This window comes from Acartia tonsa, chromosome 3 (assembly GCF_053477335.1).
Source record: "Acartia tonsa isolate MP-2025a chromosome 3, ASM5347733v1, whole genome shotgun sequence".
Lineage (NCBI taxonomy): Eukaryota > Metazoa > Arthropoda > Copepoda > Calanoida > Acartiidae > Acartia > Acartia tonsa.
Genome location: NC_137262.1, coordinates 33,941,777 through 33,954,817, shown reverse-complemented (window position 1 = coordinate 33,954,817; position 13,041 = coordinate 33,941,777). Strand labels below are relative to the sequence as shown.

Here is a 13,041-nt window from a genome sequence, read left to right as displayed (position 1 = left end):
CATAGTCCCGAGGTAGTTTTAGGCTATTTTATTTGGTTCCCTACACCTATATGATAGGGGCGCAGTTACTAGTGTAGATTAAACTATTCATTGTTTTGTTGTTGATAATTAGGAAAGATATGTCATAGTCTAATTAGTCTTTTTCTATTGGCATATGAATAAAGTGTGTACTCAGAAATGTATCTAAATTAGAGATAACATTTGCATATTATAGGTCGTCGTAGAACAAACTTTCTTGAATTTTCTATATTTAGAATTCATGATTCATATGATATGAATCATTTCTTAAATTAATGAATGATCTAAATCTTGAATAATTATTTAAAAACCCCTAAAAGCGTCATATGCAGTGGTGTGCAGTAGGGGGGTGTAGGTTGGTGTCAACACCCCCCCCCCCCCTCCCTTAGAATTAAAAGTGAAAAGTCCTTTCTTCCCAATTTTTCACCCTCTAATAGTTTCACAACCCCCTGTTGAATCGCTGTACTCCCCTGGTCATAAGGACACACTATAGGCACTGAGATGATGATTGGTTGACATACTAATAAACAGAGAAAGAAAAATTTGGCAAGTAATCAACCCTCTCAACTCGTTTCCAATAAAATTTTTTTATTCATTTGAATCAATGAAATTTTATTGGTCAAATGAAGGGTTTATTGTTAAAAAGAGGCTTTTTAATAGCGAAACTACTCTATAATTCACTTTGTCCGTCCGTCAGTCAGTCAGTCCGTAACGCTATGGGGGAAATGGGATTTACTCAGCTCCTATAAAAGATAGAATGCTAAATTTTTTTGACAACATTCCCATCAATAAGGAGCACAATTAAGTATAAAACATCGACGGCGGTAGGACCGCTTTTTAGCAGGTTTTAGGCTATTTTTGTATTTTTCACATCTTTCTCAATATCTTCTGTGTTTATGGTTCGATTTTCAAAATTTTTTCAGTTATAGATATCTAAATTAAATTTTCAGTCCTTTAAAGAAACCAACTATGACGGTCAGACTGCCTTTAAGCAGGTTTTAGGCTATTTTTGTATTTTTAACATTTTTCTCCATATCTTTGGTGTTTATGGTCCGATTTCCAAAATTTTTTTAGTTATAGATATCAAAATAAATTTCCTGTCCTTTTAAGAAAACAACTATGACGGTCAGACTGTCTTTCAGCAAGTTTTAGGCTATTTTTTTTATTTTTCACATTTTTCTCCATATCTTTGGTGTTTATGGTACGATTTTTAAAATTTTTTCAGTTATACATATCAAAATTAAATTTCCTGTTGTTTAAAGAAACAACCATGACGGTCAGGCTTCCTTTTTGCAGGCTATTTTTAAATTTTTCCATATCTTTAACTTATATAGTCCAGTTTTCCAAATTTTTTAAAGTTAGGATTTAAAAATTAAATTTCCTGTCGTTTTAAGAAAACAAGCATGGCGGTCAGACTGCTTTTTAGCAGGTTTTTGCTATTTTTATACATATGTTTTACATATTTTCTCATATCTTTGGTCCAATTTTAAAACTTTTTTGGGATATCAGTATCAAAATAATTTTTCCCATTGTTATGAGCATCTTTTATGTTATTTACTAGGGTTGGGCCGGATATCTGGCCATTTTCAATATCCGGCCGGATACCGGATATTGAAACCATCCGGCCGGATATCCGGCAATATAATATTTAATATTTTACAACAAAAATTTCTGCTTTTTAAATTATAAATGGCTGTAATTTTATTATTATTGAAGCTATAAGAACAATTTTTTCTGAATATGTTTATCTTTATTTAAATTTTATATTAGAAATCTCAAAACATAAATTTTTGCGGGGGCAGCAGTACTTGGCAGCTGCCCCCGCAAAACTGGCGGTCGTCAGGTAAACAGCAACAGATTTTATAAAATTGTAATATGTCATGAAGACATAAAAAAAAGCCTAAATATAAAATTTGAAGTCTCTAAGTCAAAAATTGCTGTCACAGGAACCGTTTAAAGATTTCTGGAGACATGGAGGTTTAGGACTTGCAGGACTATACCTGGAACCTGAAATCGACTTGAACACCTATATTTCATACGAGGATGTACGACTATAGAATATTTAAGTATTTGATAACATGAAATGCTTTGTTTAAGTAAAAAAATGTTTTTACTTTTTACCTGAGTGCCCGCCAGGAAGGAGGTTTTCAAAAAAATTCCAACTCTCAGTTATGTGTCATACCCATATTTCGAAAAAATGCACAGGGGGGGGGGGGCATGCGCACTTCCCCGCCAATCCTCCAACAGGGGTTAATATTACAGATTGAGGGTAGAAATAGTTTATTAGATTAATTGCTTAGAAGAAAGATCATTTAATAATTTACATAATTTTTTAGTTTAAACCTGAATCCTTATAATAAAGTAACAGGATGTTTATCTGTTTGTCTGTACTAAAGGATCTCGCTAACCGCTGAATCGATCAGGTTCTCCTTTACAGGGTAGCTTCTCATAGGCCCTGGGAAGGTTTATAACTATTTTGGGGGAGGTTACCACCACTCTTCCAAGAGAAATCGCCCCTTTTTTCTTTCTTAAATCTGAAATAAAACAAGGATGACAACATCCATAAGTAGCGAAGCACAAAAAATTATGGGAATACGTACAAGTAGATTTAAAGTGTATTTGTTAAAATCAAGAATAGATTTATTAGAGAAAATAAACATGAAACCTTGTTTTATTTTGTATAATGATGACGGTCAAAGTAAATTACATACAAGATGCTCATAATAATGGGAAAAATAATTTTGATACTGATATCCCAAAAAAGTTTTAAAATATGGGGAAATATGTAAAACATATTAAAATAGCCAAATACCTACTAAAAGGCAGTCTGACCGCCATGTTTTTTTTTTCTTAAAATGACAGGAAATCTATTTTTTTTATCCTTAACTTTAAAATTTTAGAAAATCGGAAAATATCCTACCTAAATAAGAGAAATGGAAAAATAAGGGAAAAATTTAAAAAAAACCCAAAAACCTTCAAAAAGGCAGTCTGACTGTCATGGTTGTTTTTTTAAACGACAGGAAATTTAATTTTGATATCTTTAACTGAAAAAATTCTGGAAATCGGACCATAAACACCAAAGACATGGAGAAAAAAGTGAAAAGTACAAAAATAGCATAAAACCTGTTAAAAAGCGGTCCGACCGCTATTGATGTTTTATAGTTAATTGTGCTCCTTAATAATAGGAATGTTGTCAACAAATTTCAGCATTCTATCTTTTATAGGAGCTGAGTAAATCCCATTTCCCCCATAGCGTTACGGACTGACTGACTGACGGACAAAGTGAATTATAGAGTAGCTTCGCTACTAAAACAAGGATGACAACATCCATAAGTAGCGAAGCACAAAAAAATAAAATCATAGATGGTAATACGTACAAGTAGATTTAAAGTGTATTTATTTATTAATTGATTTATTGGAGAAAATAAACACGAAACCCTGTTTTTTTTTGTATAATGATGACAATCAAAGTAAATAACATAAAAGATGCTCATAACAATGGGAAAAATTATTTTGATACTGATATACCCCTAAAAAAATTTAAATTTGACCAAAAACACCAAAGATGTGAGGAAATATGTAAAACATATAAAAATAGCAAAAACCTGCGAAAAGGCAGTCTGACCGCCATGCTTGTTTTCTTAAAACGATAGGAAATTTAATTTTTAAATCCTTAACTTAAAAAAATTTGGAAAATTGAACTATACATCAAAGATATGGAAAAATTTAAAAATAGCCAAAAACCTGCAAAAAGGAAGCCTGACCGTCATAGTTGTTTTCTTTAAACAACAGGAAATTTAATTTTGATATGTATAACTGAAAAAAATTTGGAAATCGTACCATAAACACCAAAGATATGGAGAAAAATGTGAAAATTTAAAAAAAATAGCCTAAAACCTGCTGAAAGACAGTCTGACCGTCATAGTTGTTTTCTTAAAAGGACAGAAAATTTAATTTTGATATCTATAACTAAAAATATTTTGGAAATCGGACCATAAACACCAAAGATATGGAGAAAAATGTTAAAAATACAAAAATAGCCTAAAACCTGCTTAAAGGCAGTCTGACCGTCATAGTTGGTTTCTTTAAAGGACTGAAAATTTAATTTAGATATCTATAACTGCAAAATTTTGAAAATCGCACCATAAACACAGAAGATATTGAGAAAAATGTGAAAAATACAAAAATAGCCTAAAACCTGATAAAAAGCGGTCCTACCGCCATCGATGTTTTATACTTAATTGTGCTCCTTAATGATGGGAATGTTGTCAAAAAATTTCAGCATTCTATCTTTTATAGGAGCTGAGTAAATCCCATTTCCCCCATAGCGTTACGGACTGACTGACTGACGGACGGACGGACTGACGGACGGACAAAGTGAATTATAGAGTAGCTTCGCTACTAACAAAGTGAATTATAGAGTAGCTTCGCTACTAAAAATGCTTATCAAATTCAACTCCTTCCCCCCTTCAAGTGCCCCTAGAAGCCTCTAAGGGCGTAGCCGCCAGTTTTATAGAATAAGACGCCAGTAATTTGGCCGGTTATCCGGCCGGATATCCGGCAATTTGGCCGGATATCCGGTAGTTTGCCGGATATCCGCCCCAACCCTATTATTTACTTTGATTGTCATCATTATACAAAAAGAAACAGGATTTTGTGTTTATTTTCTCCAATAAATCAATTAATAAATACACTTTAAATCTACTTGTACGTATTACGATCTATGATTTTATTTTTTGTGCTTCGCTACTTATGGATGTTGTCATCCTTGTTTACCTTTAAACTAACTAATTAAGTAATATTTGACTGCTTTACTGCAGTGGCGGAGTGAGCGAGATCTTTCGGTGCAGACATTATCACAAACTATTAACAATACACATACGCATTTATTTCAAGTAATTATCAAACAACTAAAAAAAGTTTTAAGTACGGAAATTAATCGACAACAGGGGCGTCCAAGCTTTTTTTTGGGGGGGGGGTAAAAAATTTTAGGGGAGGGGTAATTCGTGTTTGGGGGGGTAAAATTTTTTTACCCCCCCCAAAATTTTTACCCCGGGGGTAAAATTTGATTGGGGGGGGTAATTACCCCCCCTAAAGTCTGTTGGGGGGGGGGGGGGGTAAATACTCCCCCCAAATCTGTTGGGGGGGGTAATTACCCCCCCCAAACTAATTTACCCCGGGGGTAAAATTTTTGGGGGGGGTAATTTAATTATGTAAAAAAAGCACCTACCTAATCTATTAAGTTAACAAGGATGACAACATCCATAAGTAGCGAAGCACAAAATTTCGTGGATGGGACTGACGGTCATTGTTCTTTTCTTCAAACGACGGGAAATTTAATTTTGATATCTTTAACTGAAAAAATTTTGAAAATCGATTAATAAACACCAAAGATATGGGGGAAAATGTAAAAAATATAAAAATAGCCAAAAACCTGCAAGAAGGCAGTCTGGCCATCATTGTTGATTTCTTCAAATGAGCGGAAATTTAATTTTGATATCTTTAACTGAAAAAATTTTGAAAATCGGTCCATAAACACCAAAGATATGAGGGAAAATGTAAAAAAAATATAAAAATAGCCAAAAACCTGCAAAAAGGCAGTCTGACCGTCATTGTTGTTTTCTTCAAACGAAGGGAAATTTAATTTTGATATCTTTAACTGAAAAAAGTTTGAAAATCGGACCATAAACACCAAAGATATGGGGGAAAATGTAAAAAATATAAAAATAGCCAAAAACCTGCAAAAAGGCAGTCTGACCGTCATTGTTGTTTTCTTCAAACGACGGAAAATTTAATTTTGATATATCTAACTGAAAAAATTTTTAAAATTGGACCATAAACACCAAAGATATGAGGAAAAATGTGGAAAATAAAAAAATAGCCTAAAACCTGCTAAAAAGCCGTCCGACCGCCATTGATGTTTTATAGTTAATTGTGCTCCTTAATGATGGGAATGTTGTCAAAAAATTTCAGCTTTCTATCTTTTATAGGAGCTGAGTAAATCCCATTTCCCCCATAGCGTTACGGACTGACGGACGGACTGACGGACGGACAAAGTGAATTATAGAGTAGCTTTGCTACTATTAAGTACTATCTTATAACATAAAGTAGTAAGTAAGGTTTATTTGACTATAGCTTCAGATTTCATTACTTTTAATACTGAGTTCTCCTTTTTAGGAAAGCTTCACATAGATCCCATGATGGTTCCACACTATTATAGGTCAATCCTTTGAGTGGTTTTAGGCTATTTTTCTCCTCCCTTTTTACCCTTTAGAAAATACGAGTTCTTAGATGCTAAGGGCGCCACTACTATTCAAATATATAGTAGTATCTCATTCTTTAGAACATAAAAATACAATAATTAACTCACTAACCAATGAACCAATATGATTTTACTTTAAAGTGAAGCGTCTTATAGGTCCTGGTAAGTTTTATAACTAGTTTTGAGACACCCTGACATCCTCCCAAAAGAAATCGCCTATAGAAATTCTTTTTCATTATTTAATGAAATATTTAATTTAGTTAGGTATCTATTTTATGGAATCTTCAGTGCTTTACAATTACATCATAGATCCCCGGGATGGTTTTAGCCCTTATAAAGGCCCAAGCAAATAAAACATGATCAAACTATTAAATTTTTTGTTATCATGGTTAAGAACTGTTTTAACTGGTTGGACAGTAAAATTTTTTTTTAAGAACATTCAATTTGGGGGGGGTAAATACCCCCCCCCAAAAATTTTTTTTTAAAGAACATTTATTTTGGGGGGGGTAATTACCCCCCCCCCAAAATGGTTTGGTGGGGGTAAATACCCCCCCCCCAAAATCGTTGGAGTAATTTTTTTTGGGGGGGGGTATTGTTCACAAAATTTTGGGGGTGCCAAATGGCCCATTACCCCCCCCCCCCCCTTGGACGCCTATGATCGACAATACACTTTTAAAACAAAGTATACAAAAATTCTAATTGAATCAAATATAATTTATTATTAAAATACAAAATCACAATGTGTTTCGCTTAGGGATAAGACAATAGGCGATGAATTAATGTACATACTTAATAATGATAAACAAAATTACCCCTTCTGTAGATTATTGGATAAAAGTTTGGATACTACTAAATCAACCAACCATTATTTTAACCAAGACAATAAGCCAACGCATGCAAGAATCTACTTATAAAACATTGGGTACCCGATCAATTTAAAGTCCAGTGTCCCCTCGTTTAGCTAGTATAAAGAAAATTAGCAGATTCTTCGGCACTGTGGTGGAATACTTCGAGAACAAACCTAAAAAATAATATTTTTTTTAAAAAATCACGAAACCTTTATATTTATACATCACATTTATAGATAGATACTGATAGATCTATAAAAACACAGAGGTGATTAGTAATTAGATAGCTAGAAAGATAAATGGATATGTAAATGTAAAGATAACTAATTAGATAGATAAATAGGTAGATAGAAAGATAGATATTTAGGAAGTTAGATAGTTAGATAGCTAGATAGATAGATATGTGTATAGGTATTTATAATTATAAATATATTGGCCCTACCTCTGGTGCAAGGACATTGGATAGATAGATATATAGATTGACAGATATAGATGGAAGCAGGATTGGCCTTGACTCTGGTGCAAGGGCAATGATATATAGATAGATACTTTACCTGGAAGCTAAAAGCAGGATTGGCCCTACCTCTGGTGCAAGGACAATGATAAATAGATACTTTACCTGGCACCTATAAGCAGGATTAGCCCTAACTCTGGTGCAAGGACATTGATAGATAGATAGATAGATAGATACTTTACCTGGCACATAGAAGTAGGATTGGCCCAAACTCTAATGCAAGGACATTAGATAGATAGATATATAGATAAATGGATAGCTAGATAGATACTTTACCTGGCACCTTGAAGCAGGATTGGCCCTAACTCTGGTGCAAGGACATTAGATAGTTAGATAGATAGATATATAGATAAATGGATAGATAGATATATACTTTATCTGGCACCTTGAAGCAGGATTAGCCCTAACTCTGGTGCAAGGACATTAGATAGTTAGATAGATAGATCTATAGATAAATGGATATATAGATAGATACTTTACCTGGCAGCTGGAAGCAGGATTGGCCTTAACTCTGGTGCAAGGACATTAGATAGTTAGATAGATAGATCTATAGATAAATGGATATATAGATAGATACTTTACCTGGCAGCTGGAAGCAGGATTGGCCCTAACTCTGGTGCAAGGACATTAGATAGTTAGATAGATAGATCTATAGATAAATGGATATATAGATAGATACTTTACCTGGCAGCTGGAAGCAGGATTGGCCCTAACTCTGGTGCAAGGACATTGGCCGCTGCACAAAGCTACTTGTCTCTCACACCTGTAGAAAAAATTAAAATGTTTTCCAGTATGGCTTGGAAACAGATTAATATCCGCTGTATTAGAACTTGCATGTCTGTTGGTTTGTTACATATGATTTAATCTGTATAACGTCTATACCAAAGAAGTTTCAGAGTTGAGCTATCTATCTTTACTAGCGGCTGCGCCTCTAGCATATAGACTATTATAGAGGCTCTATATAACAGTACCCAAGAACCTATGTAAAGCTTCCCTAAAAAAGAGATAGCCAATCAGTTCTGTAGTAATCTTCAGACAAAAAAAACTTACTACTTTTTAAATTCAAACACATATTAGATTCTACTTACCTCAAAAGACAACTGTTTCTGTAGGTTTTTCCATTCCTGGCACATTTGGGACTGTAAGCATCTGAACAAAATAATCCACACAGAAATCCAGCCTGACGTTTCACACGGCTATGATCCAAACCATCTTCTAAACAATAAATTTATAGTATTTGTGTATAACCAGACAACTACCTGGATTCCCCTGTTGAGGACCTTTTTCGTCTACTAGCGAATTTCCTCAATGCTCATTTGCAGTGAATGGCTGTTTTAAAATTCCCGACGCTTTTGGTTGTTTTTAAATGCCTAGTTAATAGTCGGCACAGGGTCCAACTATTACAAGAAACTCCATGGAAAGTTTTACATAATTCTAACATGTCTAAATTTACGATGAGAGCTATCTATTACGAGTGTACGTGCTAACGGACCTACCCTAATTTTAGAAATGATTCTCTTTTAACAATAGTTGTAATCTTTTTGTTATTATAAGTAACATTATGTGTGTTTGTCTGTCTGTGTGTTCGTCTTTGTGTTTGTGATTGGCTCGAAACCGCTAGACTGAATTTTTTTTACTTTTCATTAACGCCTCTAGGTATTTAAAAAAATTTTTGGGAAAGGGTTATGAAGCAAATTACTGTAAAATTTTCTTCTTGCACTTAAATTTTATGAAAATTTTCGAATCCCCAACACACCTCATATAAGAGGGGAGTTAGAGAAAAATAAAATCTTACCTTGATCATCAAAACCAATTACTAGTGAAGATTCCTCCGCATTGGTACTTGATGCTCCAGCTGTTATTAAGATGGACAATAGTATTGTAACAGCAAAAATAGCCAACACAGCTTTCAACATTCTGAAACTTAAACATGATCAAATAGTTTTTGATATCATTTACCCAATGGTAGATAATAGTCAATAGAATGTATAAAATCCTTTCTCGTATTCATTTGAATCCGGTGGATAGGAACCGGTTCTCATCATTACGAAAAAAAGTTAGTCAAGCATTGTATTATATCCAGCTTTCTACAGATATAAAAATGTACAATCATAAGATTAAAACCAGTTTTTTAGTCGGTGCCTTCGGCACCCTGGGGCTAAAACAACTGGTTTTTATCTCATAATTGTACATTCTATATCCGCGGAAAGCCGTTTATAATACGATGTGAGAAAAACTATTCCCTTGTTACTATTCATTTAAAATTATGTCTTATAATGAATATAAAAAGTCAAATAGTTAGGTTTAGTTCAAAACCTCTTGATATTCACAATGGCATAGTAATATTATAGTAAATGCATGCCGATAGTGAGTCAGCAATCGCCTCTTTCCTGCTCTACATTAAATTGGTTTGACAAATTTGATTTATTTTTGTAATTTATGTAATTTGATACATTTATGATATGTAAATTATGTATTATATGTAAATAACATAAATATTTAATTCAATAATAATAATAAAAGATGACATAATCCATTGATATCGAAGCATATAATAACAAGGATTACAACATCCATAAGTAGCAAAGCTCAAAAATTATGAATGGATATCTGGAAAAAATGAACTTTATTGCAGTTTCATAAAAAAAACGTTAAAAAATCACAAAACCTAAAATCTAGAAATCGATCTAGCACCTCAGCAAATCTTAATAAAACTTTGTGGGGATATGTAATTCGTGAACTTATTTAATCCCTAAAAATATCAGCCGTCTATCTCAAATAGGAGTACAGAATTCATGAAAACCTAAAGATCTAGGAATCGAACAAGCACCCCAACCAATTAGCAAATCTCGATAAAACTTGATGAAAGTATGCATAATATGAAAGTATTCAATCCAAGAAAATTCCTTATATGTATAAAAGATAGAGAGCTAAAATTCAACTATCTAACTGTTATAGGAGCCGACGGACGGACGGACAGAAGGGCGGACATTTCGAATTATAGAGTAGCATCGCTACTAAAAACAATTTTTATTAAGAAATCAAGAAAAGCTTCAAAATGGAAAAACAAAGTTTAGAAAGAGGTGATGGGTTACAGAAATATTCACAATTAATTGAAATAGGGTTGGGCCGGATACGTTTTTTTGGCCGGATACCGGATACAAGATATCCGGCTGATTTATAATGCCGGATATCAGGTATCCGGCCGAAGTTTTGCTAACACTGGTTATCCGGTTGGATAGCCGGATATTGGAGTAGCCAAAAAATTTCTTTATAAAAATCGGCTGCCTTTTAGACGCCGACTGCCGGATGTGGCTGACAGCTGTCAAGTAAAGCTGCAGCCGCCAAAAATCATGTTTTGAGATTTCTAGTATAAAATCTTTTAAAAATACCTTAACATTTTCTGAAAAATAAATTTTCTACCTTCAAAAATATAAAATTACAGCCATTTAAAATTTTAAAAGTAGGTATTTTTGTAGTACAATATAAAAGAATATATTGCTGGATAGTTTCAATATCCGGTATACGGCCGGTTATTTCAAATGGCCGGATATATTGGCCAACCGGATATCCGGCCCAACCCTATTAAAAAAAGTATGATTTTGTAGGTCCAGGACCACAAGGATTAAAGATTTATCCTAATAGCTCCCAAAATTTTGCTTTTCATTTATAAAGTACCCAAACTGGAATTTATTAACTATTTTTAAAAAGATATTGCAATTTATACAGTCAAAAACGTTTTATTTCTAAATATTTATTATTTATTATATAACTTTTGAATAACTTACTTTATAAAAAAAATGAAATTAAGGCTTGGTTGTATACTAATAATATTAAATTCAGTTTTGTTATTCTTCTCTTTGTAGTTCACCATAAACTAAAGAAGATTATAGCAACTAACAAGAACAATTAATTTCAAAGCTTACAAGAACAATTAAATCCCGATTATCGTCTTTAGGTTAAAGCTACCTTATTTTTTGTAGGGTGATTTAAAGTTGATATTAAGCTAATTTTTTTCTTAATTGATATGCTTTTATTAGAGAGTGTGCAAGATAAAATCTCCCCCCCCCCCTCGATCTATTTTTTTGTCGCATAAAATAAATATTTTTAGAGAGGGATTACTTTACCAAACTGAAATCTTTAAAAATCAAAACTACTTTTCAACTTTTGAAATTGTTAATTTGTTTTGTTAAAAAAGGTTTTCAGAGGAGCTATAACCCCTTTAAATTGGATGGAAGATTGGGCATAAGAATGAATATATAATACGTGAATATATTGACAGGGGAAACTTTGTCGTAAATTTAGGTTGCTAAAAAATGAAATCAGTTCAATCGTCCAGTAGGAGGAGAGGGGATGGGGTAAAGGAATGACATTACTTTAGCCAGCTGTTAGTAGCATTGTATCAATTTAATGAAAATCTGGTGCAACATCTAAGCAATAATATGTTCATTCAAGAGGGTATGGGATGAATGAGTAGACTGCGAGTAACACTGTATTAGAGTGCATGAAAATCTGGTGCAGCATCCAATGAATACTATATCGAATGGCATAAGAAAGCAGGCGGTGTTATTAATTTCTTTTTGTGTTGTTGTGACTTTTACGCATCTCAAATGCACGACATCAGTTGGGTGTGGCTATAGGCTATTGGAATATTTACCTTCAAAGTACTAGGATGTTTGTGTGTTTGTCACCAACTTTATAATTCTCTTATAATCTCTCAAACAGCCATTTTATCTCTAAAATGGTGATTCATGGAGCTAAAATTTACTATTTAGCTAAGCAATGAAGGAGGGGACATTGGGCTGTTTATCAAACTACTCCCTAAAGTTTTATGATAACGTTTTCTTATTCATTGGGTGAACAACTCATGGGAAACTTGAATTTTTATTTGTTGATCCCAAAGTGTCAACCACTAATCGTAACTTACAGTAGGGATTATTTGTGTATCATCATTGGTGATGCACATTAATTTATCGGCCTGTGTCTAATCACTTTAGATCCCTGACTTTAGGGGACAGCGAAGCAACTCTATAATATAACTATAATAAATAAAGAAGTTGTACAGTGGTAAGCGTGATCCTTCGGCACATACACACAGATCATGTTACTTTATTATAAGGACTGATGTTGTCAAGCAGCGAAATAGAAATAGATTTAAAATTTGAAGACAAATGTTTTGTGATTACAAAATGTTACACAAAATCATTCCCCCCCCCCCCCCCCCCTGCACATTTTACACACTATTCAACGTTGTTTCCTATAATTCTAATTTTAAAGAGCTGCCAAGTTCAATCTAAGCTTTTAGCTTATCAAAATATATATCTTATATTTGTTTATAATAAAAAGGTTGGTATATAAATATTTTTTTTCTTGGCTTTAATGAATAATCACGAAACCTT

The 13,041-nt window shown here is 33.3% G+C and overlaps 1 protein-coding gene across 4 annotated transcripts; it reads right to left on the bottom strand.

Moving 5' to 3' along the window:
- Positions 1-6,973: 6,973 nt before the first annotated feature.
- On the bottom strand, positions 6,974-11,517 carry LOC145315220 (uncharacterized). Of its 4 annotated transcripts, none has more exons than XM_080155254.1 (5): positions 11,431-11,517; positions 9,438-9,565; positions 8,731-8,857; positions 8,327-8,405; positions 6,974-7,301 (listed from the first exon to the last, which is right to left on the bottom strand). In XM_080155254.1, the coding sequence occupies exons 1-5, from the start codon at positions 11,514-11,516 to the stop codon at positions 7,257-7,259; spliced, it is 465 nt and encodes a 154-aa protein (XP_080011380.1). In that variant the 5' UTR covers position 11,517; the 3' UTR covers positions 6,974-7,256. The 4 variants fall into 4 exon arrangements, with proteins under 4 accessions (XP_080011380.1, XP_080011382.1, XP_080011384.1 ...); XM_080155256.1 differs by having other exon boundaries at positions 9,438-9,559; positions 11,431-11,515; XM_080155258.1 differs by having other exon boundaries at positions 8,731-8,854; positions 9,438-9,559; positions 11,431-11,511.
- Between the last annotated feature and the right edge of the window lie 1,524 nt (positions 11,518-13,041).

What these genes read in the sequence shown, in the direction of transcription:
- LOC145315220 (XM_080155254.1), bottom strand. Translation starts at nt 11,516, where the DNA reads ATGGTGAACTACAAAGAGAAGAATAACAAAACTGAATTTAATATTATT. An exon ending in AGAAACAGTTGTCTTTTGAG is followed by an intron (nt 8,406 to 8,730) that starts GTAAGTAGAATC and finishes TTTTTTCTACAG; the next exon opens with GTGTGAGAGACAAGTAGCTT. An exon ending in ATCCTGCTTCCAGCTGCCAG is followed by an intron (nt 7,302 to 8,326) that starts GTAAAGTATCTA and finishes ATTATTTTTTAG; the next exon opens with GTTTGTTCTCGAAGTATTCC.